The sequence below is a fragment of the Rana temporaria genome, chromosome 4 (assembly GCF_905171775.1).
Source record: "Rana temporaria chromosome 4, aRanTem1.1, whole genome shotgun sequence".
Taxonomy (NCBI): domain Eukaryota; kingdom Metazoa; phylum Chordata; class Amphibia; order Anura; family Ranidae; genus Rana; species Rana temporaria.
Window position 1 is genome coordinate 22,143,388 of NC_053492.1, and position 18,566 is coordinate 22,161,953.

Here is an 18,566-nt window from a genome sequence, read left to right on the forward strand (position 1 = left end):
GTAAAGGCAGGCGTCCCAATACTTTTGGTAATATAGTGTATGAGATTTTATCAATCCTTTCAACAACCACAACCCAATCAACATGGTCACGGGCTCGTGAAGTCATCACGACTGTCAAAATAAAACCTCATTTTTTTTTTGTCTTTGCTCAGCCAATAACAGAGAGCGGGCTGCAGACCGGTATATGCTGTACGAGCCGCACAGGAAGCACACACACACACAGCCTCTGTCAGAGAGTGTTTGTGGTTTGGCTCTACCGCCAGCATACTGTCACATGTGTAAACCCTTCCAGCCGTTTATAACTGGAAGCCGATCAAATAATGAATTTGCTGAAGCAGCTCTTCACATCTCTTAATTGCCAGCAGTCAACAGTAAGGTGTGTTATCACACGGCTGCCAGGCAGTAAAACTTTATCAGCCGCTCAGTGCTTCTGGCCGGTGTGGGAGGCCATTATCATTGTTCTCATTTTTATTTTTAAGTTCTAGACAAGACAAAGTTCCAAGTAGTGGTCCAGGATGTGGTAGTTTTCTAGTTTTTTTTTTACCAATTTTAAAATACATAATATTGCAATTTTATTAACATAGTTAGAAGGTAAACTCCAGAAAAACCTAAGCAGTCCAATAATACAAATACACTGCTCCGGGTTGGTCCACCTCTATGCTAGTCCCCAAATCCACACAGAAAGGTGCTGGTCTGGCTTGCAACTGCCAAATACTTCAGAAAGGATGGTGGGCGACCACACTCTGATATATGGAAATATATGGTAATAAGTAACTATAAATATGTATCTATAATGATGATGAAGCGCTTGTAGTGTGAAACGCGTCAACATTTGTGCCTTGCCTTGGGAGGCGGTGATGTGCTTTTTTCTGATGTGGAACAATCCATCAATAAAAGCACATAACAGCTTCTCAAGGACAGGAACAAACGTTGACGTATTTCACGTCACAAGCACTTAATCATATGTGTATGTACTTATGACTAAGCGCTTGTGGCGTGAAACACGTCAACGTTTTTTTCTTGCCTTCAGAAGCTGTGATGTGCTTTTTAGTGATGGGAAATAATCCTTTAATAAAAGCACATCACTGCTTTGCAAGGCAAGGAACAAACGTTGACATGTTTCACGCCACAAGCACTTTGTCTTATGTAAGTCTTATGTATATATAGTAATGACTAAGCTCTTGTAGCGTGAAACACGTCAACGTTTGTTCCTTGCCTTGAGAATCATTGATGTGCTTTTATTAAAAGATTATTTCCCATCACTAAAAAGCACATCATAGCTTCTCCAGGTAAGGGACAAACAATGACATGTTTCACACTACAAGAGCTTAGTCATTACTATATATACATAAGACGAAGTGCTTGTGGCGTGAAACACGTCAACGTTTGTTCCTTGCCTTCAGAAGCTGTGATGTGCTTTTTAGTGATGTTAAATAATCTTTTAATAAAAGCACATCCCAAGGCAAGGAACAAACGTTGACATGTTTCACGCCACAAGCACTTTGTCTTATGTAAGTCTTATGTATATATAATAATGACTAAGCTGTTGTAGCGTGAAACACGTCAACGTTTGTTCCTTGCCTTGAGAATCATTGATGTGCTTTTATTAAAATATTATTTCCCATCACTAAAAAGCACATCATAGCTTCTCCAGGTAAGGGACAAACAATGACATGTTTCACACTACAAGAGCTTAGTCATTACTATATATACATAAGACGAACTGCTTGTGGCGTGAAACACGTCAACGTTTGTTCCTTGCCTTCAGAAGCTGTGATATGCTTTTTAGTGATGGTAAATAATCTTTTAATAAAAGCACATCAATGCTTCCCAAGGCAAGGAACAAACGTTGACGTGTTTCATGCCACAAGCACTTTGTCTTATGTATATATAGTAATGACTAAGCTCTTGCAGCGTGAAACGCATCATTGTTTGTTCCTTACCAGGCAAAACCATGATGTGCTTTTTAGTGATGGGAAATAATCCATCAATAAAAGCACATCATGGCTTCTCAAGGCAAGGATCAAACATTGACATGTTTCACGTCACAAGCACTTATTCATATGTGTATATGCTTATGACTAAGCGCTTGTGGCGTGAAACACGTCAACGTTTGTTCCTTGCCTTCAGAAGCTGTGATGTGCTTTTTAGTGATGGGAAATAATCTTTTAATAAAAGCACATCCCAAGGCAAGGAACAAACGTTGACGTGTTTCACGCCACAAGCACTTCGTCTTATGTAAGTCTTATGTATATATAGTAATGACTAAGCTCTTGTAGCGTGAAACACGTCAATGTTTGTTCCTTGCCTTGAGAATCATTGATGTGCTTTTATTAAAAGATTATTTCCCATTACTAAAAAGCACATCATAGCTTCTCCAGGTAAGGGACAAACAATGACATGTTTCACACTACAAGAGCTTAGTCATTACTATATATACATAAGACGGAGTGCTTGTGGCGTGAAACACGTCAACGTTTGTTCCTTGCCTTCAGAAGCTGTGATGTGCTTTTTAGTGATGGGAAATAATCCTTTAATAAAAGCACATCACTGCTTTGCAAGGCAAGGAACAAACGTTGACGTGTTTCACGCCACAAGCACTTCGTCTTATGTATATATAGTAATGACTATAGTAATTGTTTGTTCCTTACCTGGCGAAACCATGATGTGCTTTTTAGTGATGGGAAATAATCCATAAATGATAGCACATCATGGCTTCTCAAGGCAAGGATCAAACATTGACATGTTTCATGTCACAAGCACTTATTCATATGTGTATATGCTTTTGACTAAGCGCTTGTGGCGTGAAACACGTCAACGCTTGTTCCTTGCCTTTAGAAGCTATGATGTGCTTTTTAGTGATAGGAAATAATCTTTTAATAAAAGCACATCAATGCTTCCCAAGGCAAGGAACAAACGGTGACATGTTTCACGCCACAAGCACTTCGTCTTATTTACGTAAGTCTTATGTATATATAGTAATGACTAAGGTCTTGTAGCGTGAAATGCGTCAACGTTTGTTCCTTGCCTTGAGAAGCATTGATGTGCTTTTATTAAAAGATTATTTCCCATCACTAAAAAAGCACATCATAGCTTCTCCAGGTAAGGAAAAAACAATGACATGTTTCACACTACAAGAGCTTAGTCATTACTATATATACATAAGACGAAGTGCTTGTGGCGTGAAACACGTTAATGTTTGTTCCTTGCCTTGGGAAGTTGTGATGTGCTTTTTAGTGATGGGAAATAACCCTTTAATATAAGCACATCACTGCTTCTCAAAGCAAGGAACAAACGTTGACGTGTTTCACGCCACAAGCACTTCGTCTTATGTATATATAGTAATGACTAAGCTCTTGTAGTGTGAAACACGTCATCGTTTGCCCCTTACCTGAAGCTATGATGTGCTTTTTAGTGATGGGAAATAATCCATCAATAAAAGCACATCACAGCTTCTCAAGGCAAGGAACAAACATTGACGCGTTTCATGTCACAAGCACTTAGTAGCATTATATATAGTTATGACTAAATTTTATTTATTAGAAATAATCCATCAAGAAAAAGCACATCACAAATTCTCAAGGCAAGGACACGTTTCACGCCACAAGCACTTAGTCATATGTGTATATGCTTATGACTAAGCGCTTGTGGCATGAAACACGTCAACGTTTGTTCCTTGCCTTCAGAAACTGTAAAATGCTTTTTAGTGATGGGAAATAATCTTTTAAAAAAAGCACATCAATGCTTCTCAAGGCAAGGAACAAAAGTTGACGCGTTTCACGCCACAAGCACCTAGTCATATGTGTATATACTTATGACTAAGAGCTTGTGACGTGAAACACGTCAACGTTTGCTCCTTGCCTTCAGAAGCTGTGCTGTGCTTTTTAGTAACGGGAAATAATCTTTTAATAAAAGCACATCAATGCTTTGCAAGGCAAGGAACAAACGTTGACGCAATTCACGCTACAAGCACTTGGTCATATGTATATATAGTTATGATGAAACACTTGTAGTGTGAAACGCGTCAAAGTTTATTCCTTGCCTGGAGAAGCTGTGATGTACTTTTTAGTGATGGAACTAAACTCCTGAACATCCTGAACGTCTACTTGTTTAGTGGGATTCTATTTTTCTCAGGCCTAAAGGCTTAAGCCTTTTGGACAAGATACCTACCAAAATTCAAAGAGGACACTATAGTCCTAAGGAAACAGAGACCCTGTGAAACATGTAGACAGCGAAACATTCTTCCCATTAGCCACCAATGTAAGAGGAATATTCTTCCCATTAGCCACCAATGTAAGCGGAACATTCTTCCCATTAGCCACCAATGTAGGAGGGGAATTCTTCCCACTGGCCACCAATGTAAGAGGAATATTCTTCCCATTAGCCACCAATGTAAGCGGAACATTTTTCCCATTAGCCACCAATGTAAGAGGAATATTCTTCCCATTAGCCACCAATGTAAGCGGAACATTCTTCCCATTAGCCACCAATGTAGGAGGGGAATTCTTCCCACTGGCCACCAATGTAAGCGGAACATTCTTCCCATTAGCCACCAATGTAAGCGGAACATTCTTCCCATTAGCCACCAATGTAAGCAGAACATTCTTCCCATTAGCCACCAATGTAAGAGGAATATTCTTCCCATTAGCCACCAATGTAAGCGGAACATTCTTCCCATTAGCCACCAATGTAAGAGGAACATTCTTCCCATTAGCCACCAATGTAAGAGGAATATTCTTCCCATTAGCCACCAATGTAAGCGGAACATTCTTCCCATTAGCCACCAATGTAGGAGGAGAATTCTTCCCACTGGCCACCAGTGTAAGAGGAATATTCTTCCCATTAGCCACCAATGTAAGCGGAACGTTCTTCCCATTAGCCACCAATGTAAGAGGAACATTCTTCCCATTAGCCACCAATGTAAGAGGAATATTCTTCCCATTAGCCACCAATGTAAGCGGAACATTCTTCCCATTAGCCACCAATGTAAGAGGAATATTCTTCCCATTAGCCACCAATGTAAGAGGAACATTTTTCCCATTAGCCACCAATGTAAAAGGAACATTCTTCCCATTAGCCACCAATGTATAAGGAACATTTTTCCCATTGGCCACCAGTGTATAAGGAACATTCTTCCTTTTAGCCACCAATGTAAGCGGAATATTCTTCCCATTAGCCACCAATGTAAGAGGAACATTCTTCCCATTAGCCACCAATGTAAGCGGAACATTTTTCCCATTAGCCACCAATGTAAGAGGAACATTCTTCCCATTAGCCACCATGTAAGAGGGGAATTCTTCCCACTGGCCACCATATTAAGGGGCAATTCTTCCACTAGCCACCAATGTAAAGGGCATTGACCCCCAATTAATTGGTTTTTACCAAGGATTCCTAAAAATAATTTCAAGGGTTCCTCTGGTGTAAAAAAGGTTAAAAAGGCTGGTCCAGGAAACTTCTCTCAAGTTTCAACCGTTTACCATAGAGCAGTGGTTCTCAACCTGGGGGTCGGGACCCCCTTCGGGGTCGAATGATGATTTGATAGGGGTCACCGTATCCTGGGCTGTTCCTGAAGCCCGCACTGCTCTCCCAGTCTTTTTGCGGCTGCCCAGCAAGGCTGCCCCTGAAGCCTGTGGCTGCCCAGCTGGGCTGTTCCTGGAGCCTGTGGCCGCCCAGCTGGGCTATTCCTGGAGCCTGTGGCCACCCAGCTTGTCTGGTCCTGCAGCCCATGGCTGACCACTCAGCCTCTTCGCAGGTTCACGGCATGGGTGGGGTCGGGGGGAGACTAGAGGTCAGCTGACTGGTGAGTAATGTGGGGGGGGGGGGCTGGAGGAGACCCTATCTCCTGATTTCGGCATAGGTGTCACTGCTACGAGACACCACAAAGTTGGAGACACAGTGAGTAAAGAAAGAAAAGAGAACAAAGAGAAAGAGAGGTACATCCTAAAATGCACCATAAGAGGTTTTAATACTGTAGGCGTGGAAGGGACTCAGGGAGCGCTAAATGTTCACGGGTTGTCTTACTTGTCTTTCCTTGGGTGCTGACAACCCACGCTGCGAAAATAATTTTACTGTTAGGGGTCCCCACAACCTTGGAAATTTTATCAGATAGATAGGTTGAGAACCACTGCCCTAGAGGAACCCATGAAATAATTTTCAGGTCTCTGTGAACCCCTGTTAAAACGCTTTAGGGATCAGCGACATTGGCCCTGGAGCTATGTAGGCACCTTCAGATGAAAGGTCAATCAGCCATATCTCAAGAAACCATTAGCAGCCTCCGGAAGAACCCTAGGAATCCGGGTTGAGAATGGCTGGCCACATCCACACATTGCCCATAATAGGAGTCACCGGCGTGAAATGTTCAGATGTCCAGGACACCTGGCTAATGAGTTTATCAGGGACAGTTCTCAAACACCTGCTTACAGTATGGAGGGGCGGAGTACAATCAGCAGCTGGTCGCGTGCGAGGTCGCACACATCCTGGAAAGCCAAGGACTAACTTCATACCACCCAGCAGCCCTGCACCTGCTCTCTCTGACCTCCAGACGTGACTTTCTCACATGGCGGGTGAGAACTATTTCCGGCCAGGACGGACCTGGGACAAATCTCCAGATCCAAACCCTTGTGTCCACCTCTCCTCCATGGATGTCCCCTCTTGTAGATATCTGCCTAGGATGTCTCCATAGTACACATCCACCCTTTAATTATGTAATTAGTATTTATCTTATTATTATTACCACCTTCATTTCTTCTGGTGATCCTGCCAGCAACACATTTCCTGTCCTAGGGTGACAACACTCACTGTACTGTATCTAAGGAGAAGCATAGTTGTCCCCCTAGGACAACAGAACACCCACCCTTCTCATTTCCTATAACATGGGTGGACGTGTTCTGTAGTTCAGAGAGAAAACTAGGAACAATGTAACTGATCAGAGGGGCAGCACAGGAAGGCACCAGCTCGCTGGCTTCCTGGCAGGATCAACCAGTATTTGTTGCCGTTATTGAGCAGATGTGACGCTGCAGTTTCCTGTCTTAGGGAGACGCTCACTTTTGTGACCATAGGGCAGGACTTCAAAACGCATCCCCCTCTTTTCAAGTTTGGGAGGAGGTGCCCTGTAGTTCAAAGAAAGGTCTTGGAACAATGTAACTGACAGGAGTGCAGCACAAGAAGGCACCAGATTGCAGGATTTCTGGCAGGATCAACAAGTATTTGCTGCTGTTATCGATGTGGTGTCTGCAATTCATTTCCTTTTTTTTCTCCTTTATTTTTCACTCTGTGGTCCTGCCGGTAACACACTTTCTGTCCCAGGGTGAGGAAGTTCACTCTTGTGACCCTAGGACAGGACTACAACCCTCCCCCCTCTTTTCAACTTTGTGACATAGGAGGGAGGTGTTCTGTAGTTCAGAGCGAGAGAGAGACGAGTGAGAGTGACAGAGAGAGAGAGAGAGACACAGAGAGAGAGAGGGGAGACCAAGTCGAGAGCGAGACAGACGAGAGAGAGGCGAGAGAGACAGAGAGAATGACAGAGAGACGAGAGAGTCGAGAGAAAGACGAGAGAGAGAGAGAGAGAGAGACAAGAGTGAGAGAAAGAGAGAGACACGACAGAGAGACAGAGAGAGAGAGAGACGACAGAGAGACAGAGACAAGAGAGACAAGAGAGACAGACAGAGAGAGAGACGACAGAGAGACAGAGACAAGAGAGACGACAGAGAGAGACGAGAGAGAGAGACAGAGAGAGACGAGAGAGAGAGAGAGACGAGAGAGAGACAGATATCAAGAGAGAGACAGATATTGAGAGAGGAGAGACAGATATTGAGAGAGGAGAGACAGATATATAGAGAGAGAGACGAAAGAGAGATGAGAGAGCGAGCCGAGAGAGAGACGAGAGAGAGACGAGACGAGAGAGAGACGAGACGAGAGAGAGACGAGAGAGAGATGAGAGAGACACGAGAGAGAGACGAAACGAGAGAGGGGAGAGAGAGACAAAACGAGAGAGGAGAGAGAGAGACGAGAGAGGGGAGAAAGAGAGAGAGAGAGAGAGAGAGAGAGACGAGAGAGGGGAGAGAGAGAGAGAGACGAGAGAAACAAGCAAGAGAGACGAGAGAGAGACTAGAGAGAGAGACAAGAGACAGAGAGAGACGAGGGAGAGACAGAGAGAGACGAGAGAGAGACAGAGAGAGACGAGAGAGAGACAGATATCAAGAGAGAGAGAGATATCGAGAGAGGAGAGACAGATATATAGAGAGAGAGAGAAACGAGAGAGAGAGATAAGAGAGCGAGACGAGAGAGAGATGAGAGAGACGAGACGAGAGAGAGATGAGACGAGAGAGAGAGACGAGAGAGAGATGAGACGAGAGAGAGAGACGAGAGAGAGACAAAACGAGAGAGGGGAGAGAGGGATGAAACGAGAGAGGGGAGAGACAGAGACGAGAGAGGGGAGAGACAGAGACGAGAGAGGGGAGAGAGAGAAGCGAGAGAGAGAGAGACGAGAGAAACAAGCAAGAGAGACGAGAGAAACTAGAGAGAGAGAGACGAGAGAGAGAGACGAGAGAGAGAAACAAGAGACAGAGAGAGACAAGAGACAGAGAGAGACGAGAGAGAGAAGAGAGAGAGAGAGGGGAGAGAGTGACGAGAGAGAGAGACAAGAGAGAGACAGAAGAAAGAGAGAGAGGGGAGAGAGTGAAGAGAGAGAGAGGGGAGAGAGTGAAGAGAGAGAGACGTGAGAGATGAGAGAGAGCGACGAGAGAGAAGAGAGAGAGAAGGGAGAGAGTGACGAGAGAGAGAGAGACAAGAGAGAGACGAGAGAGAGAAGAGAGAGAGAGGGGAGAGAGTGAAGAGAGAGAGAGACGTGAGAGATGAGAGAGAGCGACGAGAGAGATGAGAAAGACAGAGAGAGACGAGGACTAGGAGGAGGCTATTTATTGAGCTTTAAAGGCTGCTGTTGTTTTTTTTCCGCTTACCTCTAGGAGGAGAGGTCCCAGCGACTCCTTCTCGATCATCCCACCGCTGCTGGAGGAGATGTCTGATTTCTGGACGTCGTCATCGATACCGGCAACTTTCTCTGCAGAACAGAAGAGGAAATCCGAATGAAATACAATACTAAGTCTATGATAGAACTCCTTTGAAGCTGAACATGTTAGAAATCACCATTTATATTACATTAAATGTGGCTGGCCAGTATACCAGAATTGCAGTATTATATCCCCTGCACAGCAGCACTCAGACTGGAAGAGGGACGGGCATCACTGGGGACCAAGTTTGGGTCTGATGGGGACAGACAATACAAATACAGTGACTTCTGTGTGCCTATTGCAATCCCCACCAATCAGAGCAATGGGGGGGGGGATCTAAGCTTGCACAGGGCCCCAATCTGCCTTAACAGGACTCCATCCAAAAGTAACAAATGAACAGACAATTCAAAGGTAGAATAAACAAAAAAATAAATAAATAGCCTTTGCTGCAATATTCACCTTTATTTCAGAGATTTCCCTGGCAGTACCTTTTTTCTATCACTAGATGTCATAATTTTGATGGCCAACATTGTTCAACCCACTTCCTCAACCCACTTCCTCAGATCCTAGACCCACCCCCAGCATGTGACTGCACAGTGATAGGAGAAGCAGCACTGTCATGAACTCATTGCTAGGTCACTTTGCTCTCTCCTCCTATAAACATGCTTTTTGTCAACACGTGAACTGATTGGCTCCGTGCGCTGCTTCTACCTGTCACACTCCAGCCCTGCTGTACAGAATGTGGGGTTGTAACTATGAATCATGGAGCCCCACTATCCCCAAACCAATCTTCACAGCCTCCCTAATGAGCTCCCCCCCTCCCCTCACCCCGGGTCCTATAGCCGGAGCTGGGGTGGAAAAAGTCAGATGGGCCATGGGCTACCAACCCCAACCCAACCTGAACAGCCTCACTAATCGGGCCCCCTCCCACCTCAGGTCCCATGGACTACCAACCCCAACCCAACCTGAACAGCCTCCCTAATAGACCCCACCTCCCACCTCAGGTCCCATGAACTACCAACCCCAACCCAACCTGAACAGCCTCCCTAATGTGGCCCCCCTCCCATCTCAGGTCCCATGAACTACCAACCCCAACCCAACCTGAACAGCCTCCCTAATGTGGCCCCCTCCCACCTCAGGTCCCATGGACTACCAACCCCAACCCAACCTGAACAGCCTCCCTAATGTGGCCCCCCTCCCACCTCAGGTCCCATGGACTACCAACCCCAACCCAACCTGAACAGCCTCCCTAATGAGGCCCCCCTCCCACCTCAGGTCCCATGGACCACCAACCCAACCCGAACAGCCTCCCTAATGAGGCCCCCTCCCACGTCAGGTCCAATGGACTACCAACCCCAACCCAACCTGAACAGCCTCCCTAATGTGGCCCCCCTCCCACCTCAGGTCCCATGGACTACCAACCCCAACCCAACCTGAACAGCCTCCCTAATGTGGCCCCCCTCCCACCTCAGGTCCCATGGACCACCAACCCAACCCGAACAGCCTCCCTAATGAGGCCCCCTCCCACGTCAGGTCCAATGGACTACCAACCCCAACCCAACCTGAACAGCCTCCCTAATGAGGCCCCCTCCTACCTCAGGTCCCATGGACCACCAACCCCAACTCAAACTAAACAGCCTTCCTAATGTGCCCCCCTCCCACCTCAGGTCCCATGGACCACCAACCCCAACCCAACCTGAACAGCCTCCCTAATGGGGCCCCCTCCTACCGCAGGCCCAATGGTCCACCAACTCCAACTCAAACTGAACAGCCTCCCTAAAGGGGCCCCCCTCTTACCCCAAGTATTATGGGCCACCAACTCCAACCCAACCTGAAGAGACTCCCTAATGGGGACACTCTCTACACCCTGGCCCTATAGCCGAGGGGAAAGAGGGAGTCTAGGAGTGTAAGTTTGAATTATGTAGCCCCATAGCATGGGCCACCAACCCTAACCCAACCTGAACAGCCTCCCTAAAGGGGCCTCACCCACTCCGGGCCCCATAGCTTGTGGGGGAGGAGGGGAGGGAGTTAAGGAGTGTAACTGTGAACCATGGAGCTCCATAGCAAAATTCTGTTGGCCATCTGCCATTAATCCTGACTCAATCTAAACAGCCTGCCTAATGGGGTCCCCCTCCCACCGCAGGCTCCACGGGCCGCCAACCCCAACCCAACCTGAACAGCCTCCCTAACAGGGCCACCTCTAGAGCTCAGGCCCCATAGCCGAGGGGAAGGAGAGAGTCCAGGAGTGCAAATATGAATTATGGAGAACTATAGCTAAATTCTGATGGCCATGAGTTGCAAACCCCAAACAGCCTCCCTAACGGGGCCCCCCTTCCACCTCAGGCCCCATGGGTCAGTAACCCCAACCCAACCTGAATAACTTCCTTAATGGGGCCCCCCCTCTCACCCTGGGCATGATAGCTGGAGGGTTGTCCAGGAGTGTGTGAATCATAGAGCTCTATAGCAGATTTCTGATTGCCCACCAACCCAACCTCAACAGTTTTCCCAATGGCGCCCCCCATGGGTCAGTAACCCCAACCCAACCTGAATAACTTCCCTAATGGGGCCCCGCTCCCACCCTGGGCATGATAGCTGGAGGGTTGTCCAGGAGTGTGTGAATCATAGAGCTCTATAGCAGATTTCTGATTGCCCACCAACCCAACCTCAACAGTTTTCCCAATGGCACCCCCCATGGGTCAGTAACCCCAACCCAACCTGAATAACTTCCCTAATGGGGCCCGCTCCCACCCTGGGCATGATAGCTGGAGGGTGGTCCAGGAGTGTGTGAATCATAGAGCTCTATAGCAGATTTCTGATTGCCCACCAACCCAACCTCAACAGTTTTCCCAATGGCGCACCCCCCTCCCACCCTGGGCCCCATGGGTCAGTTACCCCAACCCAACCTGAATAACTTCCCTAATGGGGCCCCGCTCCCACCCTGGGCATGATAGCTGGAGGGTGGTCCAGGAGTGTGTGAATCATAGAGCTCTATAGCAGATTTCTGATTGCCCACCAACCCAACCTCAACAATTTTCCCAATGGTGCCCCCCATGGGTCAGTAACCCCAACCCAACCTGAATAACTTCCCTAATGGGGCCCCCCTCCCACCCTGGGCATGATAGCTGGAGGGTGGTCCAGGAGTGTGTGAATCATAGAGCTCTATAGCAGATTTCTGATTGCCCACCAACCCAACCTCAACAGTTTTCCCAATGGCGCCCCCCATGGGTCAGTAACCCCAACCCAACCTGAATAACTTCCCTAATGGGTCCCCCCCTCCCACCCTGGGCATGATAGCTGGAGGGTGGTCCAGGAGCAGGCCCGGACTGGCCATAGGGCATACCGGGCATATGCCCGGTGGGCCGCGGCGGCCTGCGGGCCGGTAGCGGCCCGCGAATGGCCCTTGGCGACCCGCGGGCCGATCGCGGCCCGCGAACGGCCCTCGGCGGCCCGCATGTCACTTCTACCCAGAGGTGTACCAAGGCCCTTGGGGCGGACTGGGCTGGGTTGCAAGAATGCATTTGCCCCCTGGGCTGCTCTAATGTCCTGCAAAAAGGCCACTGAGCTGGCCGAGTGCGCCACCTGCTACAAGTTGTGGATTGTCCACTGGCCACGTCACCTGCCATGTCACCTGGCCACGTCACCTGCCACAAGTTGTGGATTGTCCACTTGCCATGTCACCTGGCCACGTCACCTGCCACGTCACCTGGCCACATCACCTGCCACAAGTTGTGGATTGTCCACTGGCCACGTCACCTGCCACGTCAACTGGCCACGTCACCTGCCACAAGTTGTGGATTGTCCACTTGCCACGTCACCTGACCACGACACCTGCCACAAGTTGTGGATTGTCCACTTGCCACAAGTGGATTATGCACTTGCCAAATCACCTGGCCACGTCACCTGCCACAAGTTGTGGATTGTCCACGTCACCTGGCCACGTCACCTGCCATGTCACCTGGCCACGTTACCTGCCACAAGTTGTGGATTGTCCACTTGCCATGTCACCTGGCCAAATCACCTGCCACGTCACCTGGCCACGCCACGTCACCTGCCACAAGTTGTGGATTGTCCACTGGCCACGTCACCTGCCACGTCAATTGCCACAAGTTGTGGATTGTCCACTGGCCACGTCACCTGCCACATCACCTGGCCACGTCACCTACCACAAGTTGTGGATTTTCCACTTGCCACGTCACCTGCTTCAAGTTGTGTATTGTCCACTTGCCATGTCATCTGCCATGTCACCTGCCACAAGTTGTGGGTTGTCCACTGGCCACGTCACCTGCCACAAGTTGTGGATTGTCCACTTGCCATGTCACCTGGCCACGTCACCTGGCCACGTCACCTGCCACAAGTTGTGGAATGTCCACTGGCCACATCACCTGCCACGTCAACTGGCCACGTCACCTGCCACAAGTTGTGGATTGTCCACTTGAAACGTCACCTGCCATGTCACCTGACCACGCCACCTGCCACAAGTTGTGGATTGTCCACTGGCCACGTCACCTGCCACAAGTTGTGGATTGTCCACTTGCCACGTCACCTGGCCACATCACCTGCCACAAGTTGTGGATTGTCCACTGGCCACGTCACCTGGCCACGTTACCTGCCACAAGTTGTGGATTGTCCACTTGCCATGTCACCTGGCCACGTCACCTGCCACGTCACCTGGCCACATCACCTGCCACAAGTTGTGGATTGTCCACTGGCCACGTCACCTGCCACGTCAATTGCCACAAGTTGTGGATTGTCCACTGGCCACGTGACCTGGCCACGTCACCTGCCACATCACCTGGCCACGTCACCTACCACAAGTTGTGGATTTGCCACGTCACCTGCCACGTCAACTGGCCACGTCACCTGCCACAAGTTGTGGATTGTCCACTTGCCACGTCACCTGCCTCAAGTTGTGTATTGTCCACTTGCCACGTCATCTGCCACGTCAACTGGCCATGTCACCTGCCACAAGTTGTGGATTGTCCACTTGTCACGTCACCTGCCACAAGTGGATTATCCACTTGCCAAATCACCTGGCCACGTCACCTGCCACAAGTTGTGGATTGTCCACTGGCCACGTCCCCCTCTCTGCATATTAAGTGTTATATTACAGCAGCCTGTGACAGTTTCTTGCCCTCCTAGATGTTATGATGTGGGTTCACACTGGCAAGCTGCAGTTTAGCTGCAGTTCTGGCATGTTACCCTCCAGTCCCATAGACTTATATTAGGTTGTACATTTTTGCTGCATGTCGTCCTGAAAGTGCACAAAAAGTCCTGCATGCCGCATCTGTGGTGCAATTCCAAAAAATGCAGCAAAAACGCACAATTTCTAATTAGAAGTCTGAGGGACTGGGGCTATGGAAAACCGCCACAGTGGCGGCCTGTCCATTAAGGGCACACAGGCACTGCCCCCTCCATTATGCCACCCCCATATGTAAAATGGATAGATTCATGCCTGACCGGCCACTAAGATGGGGTAAATGTCGGTCAGACAGCGAGTGGGTGGAGGGTGTGTCACAGTGGCTGCATTTGATGTGTCACAGTGGCTGCATTTGATGGGGCACAGTGGCTGCATTTGATGGGGCACAGTGGCTGCATTTGATGGGGCACAGTGGCTGCATTTGATGGGGCACAGTGGCTGCATTTGATGGGGCACAGTGGCTGCATTTGATGGGGCACAACAGCTGCATTTGATGGGACAAGGTGGCTGCATTTGATGGGGCACAGTGGCTGCATTTGATGGGGCACAGTGGCTGCATTTGATGGGGCACAGTGGCTGCATTTGATGTTTTTGTTCAGTTTGATTGCTTCCCCCCAAAAAAATGTTGAGCACCAGTGTGAGCCAAAAGGCTTGCACTCACAGATACTCCACTGAAAAGTTATCAATTCTCATGTCACTTTTCAGAGGCATTTGACAGACAGTAAGGAGGTGATGCCTAATTTCCTCCCTGCCTGTTTTAACCTCAGCCAGTCCCTCCAGATATTTCACTTTGTACTCCACCTTATTTTCATTACTCTTTATAGGTATTAGATGTTCTCTCACCTTATTCTTTGCACATCTAATACATAATGAGAGTTCTGGAAATAAGGTGGAGTTCAAAGTGAATTTCTAAACCTAAGTTGAGAACCCCTTTCAGAAGATTTGAGGATAATATTAAACTCAGAGACTGGTGGACTTAGGCCATCATAAATAGATTGAAATTTCTGCTGAACTGGCAGAATTTCAATCTATCAATGTGCAGACTGGTTATACAGCCTCCGATCTATCAACTGACTTCAGTACAACAATGGGAAATGTCCAACGATTTCTCTCTGTTCCAGCAATGTGGAGTGATTTCTCTCTCTGTGCCACAAATGTGGAGCAGTCTCCATCTCTGTGCGGGCATTCCATCATTAACCCCCGCCGCGTGCCCCCACCCCCGGGCTGCTCAGTCTAAAATGCCCGGGCCTATTTTTTGTCCCAGTCCGGGCCTGTCCAGGAGTGTGTGAATCATAGAGCTCTATAGCAGATTTCTGATTGCCCACCAACCCAACCTCAACAGTTTTCCCAATGGCGCCCCCCATGGGTCAGTAACCCCAACCCAACCTGAATAACTTCCCTAATGGGGCCCCGCTCCCACCCTGGGCATGATAGCTGGAGGGTGGTCCAGGAGTGTGTGAATCATAGAGCTCTATAGCAGATTTCTGATTGCCCACCAACCCGACCTCAACAGCCTCCCTAATGGGGCCCCCTCCCGCTTCGGGCCCCAAAACCATTGTGTGGGCTGCTATAGCTATTGTTACGCCATTGCATAAGTCTTCACCAGCACTGAAAGGCAGGAGCACCAACCGCCAAGCTGCCAAAGTGTAATGGTTCTGAAGCCATCTTAGGTGACGATCATGAGATGGATAAAGGAAAAACCAAGGCTCTCCAAATGAGACAGATGTGCCGGCGGCCCCCACAGAGCCACTTACAGTAATGGACTTTAACAGTGAATTGCATTACACGCCGCTCCCTTACATCCTGCCCTTTAAAAGCTCTTACAGTAAAGAACAAAGATGTGCGTGGAATGCATTAGTCCCGGTCTAATGCGTTCACCTCTCAAGGAAAAACAACCGGTGGGGAACCAGTTCGGCTGGCACTACAATATTATAATTATTATTATACAGGATTTATGTAGCGCCAACAGTTTGCGCCAGCGCTTTACAACAAGTCAACATGGTTATTACCCTGGAAGAATGTGGACAACTCTAAAAATAAAAAAGGAATTGTTTAGTCGCTGTTTGCGCTCATTTTGTGGTCGGCGGCTAAAATAATATTTCATGGCATAACTCCTCCCTAGAAAACTCACGTCAGCATTCTGAGAATGACTGCAGAGCGGTGAACAATCCCGGATTTGTTGGGACAGTCCCGCAACCTCTGAACTGTCCCGGATTTGTTAGGACAGTCCCGCAACCTCTGAACTGTCCCGGATTTGTTGGGAGAGTCCCGCAACCTCTGAACTGTCCCGGATTTGTTGGGACAGTCCCGCAACCTGTGAACTGTCCCGGATTTGCTGAGACAGTCCCGCAACCTCCGAACTGTCCCGGATTTGTTGGGACAGTCCCGCAACCTCTGAACTGTCCCGGATTTATTGGGACAGTCCCGCAACCTCTGAACTGTCCCGGATTTGTTGGAACAGTTCCACAACCACTGAACTGTCCCGGATTTGTTGGGACAGTCTCGCAACCTCTGAACTGTCCCAGATATGTTGGGACAGTCTCGCAACCTCTGAACTGTCCCGGATTTGTGGGGACAGTCCCGCAACCTCTGAACTGTCCCGGATTTGTTGGGACAGTCCCGCAACCTCTGAACTGTCCCGGATTTGTTGGGACAGTCCGGCAACCTCTGAACTGTCCCGGATTTGTTGGGACAGTCTCGCAACCTCTGAACTGTCCCGGATTTGTTGGGACAGTCCCGCAACCTCTGAACTGTCCCGGATTTGTTGGGACAGTCTCGCAACCTCTGAACTGTCCTAGATTTGCTGGGACAGTCCCGCAACCTCTGAACTATCCCAGATTTGTTGGGACAGTCCCGCAGCCTCTGAATTGTCCCGGATTTGCTGGGACAGTCTCGCAACCTCTGAACTGTCCCGGATTTGTTGGGACAGTCTCGCAACCTCTGAACTGTTCCGGATTTGTTGGGACAGTCCCCCAACCTCTGAACTGTTCCGGATTTGTTGGGACAGTCCCGCAACCACTGAACTGTCCCGGATTTGTTGGGACAGTCTCGCAACCTCTGAACTGTCCCGGATATGTTGGGACAGTCTTGCAACCTCTGAACTGTCCCGGATATGTTGGGACAGTCCCGCAACCTCTGAACTGTCCCGGATTTGTTGGGACAGTCCCGCAACCTCTGAACTGTCCCGGATTTGTTGGAACAGTTCCACAACCACTGAACTGTCCCGGATTTGTTGGGACAGTCTCGCAACCTCTGAACTGTCCCGGATTTGTTGGGACAGTCTCGCAACCTCCGTACTGTCCCGGATTTGTTGGGACAGTCTCGCAACCTCTGAACTGTCCCGGATTTGTTGGGACAGTCTCGCAACCTCTGAACTGTCCCGGATTTGTTAGGACAGTTCACAGGATGTGGCCCATTAAGCGCTTGTATGCCAATGTTAGGTAATATTAAGCACTTATATGCCAATGTTGGGTAAACTAAGTGCCTATATGCCAATGTTGGGTAATATTAAATACTTATATGCCAATGTTCGATAATATTAAGTGTTTATATGCCCATGTTAGGTAATAATAAGCGCTTATATGCCAATGTTAGGTAATATTAAGTGCTTATATGCCAATGTTAGGTAATATTAAGTGCTTATATGCCAATGTTAGGTAATATTAAGCGCTTATATGCCAATGTTAGGTAATAATAAGCGCTTATATGCCAATGTTAGGTAATATTAAGTGCTTATATGCCAATGTTAGGTAATATTAAGCGCTTATATGCCAATGTTAGGTAATATTAAATACTTATATGCCAATGTTAGGTAATAATAAGCGCTTATATGCCAATGTTAGGTAATAGTAAGTGCTTATATGCCAATGTTAGGTAATAATAAGCGCTTATATGCCAATGTTAGGTAATATTAAGCACTTATATGCCAATGTTAGGTAATCTTAAGTACTTATATGCCAATGTTAGGAAATTTTAAGCACTTATATGCCAATGTTAGGTAATCTTAAGTACTTATATGCCAATGTTAGGAAATATTAAGCACTTTTATGCCAATGTTAGGTAAACTAAGTGCTTATATGCCAATGTAGGGTAATCTTCAGTACTTATATGCCAATGTTAGGTAATATTAGGTGCTTATATGCCAATTTTCGATAATATTAAACGCTTATATGCCAATGTTCGATAATATTAAGCGCTTATATGCCAATGTTAGGTAATATTAAGTGCCTATATGCCAATGTTGGGTAATATTAAGTGCTTATATGCCAATGTTGGGTAAACTAAGGGCTTATATGCCAATGTAGGGTAATCTTCAGTACTTATATGCCAATGTTAGGTAATATTAAGAGCTTATATGCCAA

The 18,566-nt window shown here is 47.8% G+C and overlaps 1 protein-coding gene across 4 annotated transcripts in view; it reads right to left on the reverse strand.

Annotated features, from left to right (window-relative positions):
* NCOA1 (nuclear receptor coactivator 1) overlaps positions 1–18,566 on the reverse strand; it is a 299,593-nt gene that overhangs the window by 126,082 nt on the left and 154,945 nt on the right. For all 4 annotated transcript variants that reach the window (XM_040348120.1, XM_040348119.1, XM_040348117.1 and 1 more), the window contains exon 4: positions 8,958–9,058. In XM_040348120.1, the coding sequence (XP_040204054.1) occupies positions 8,958–9,058 (101 nt within the window). The remainder of the gene's footprint in view (positions 1–8,957; positions 9,059–18,566) is intronic.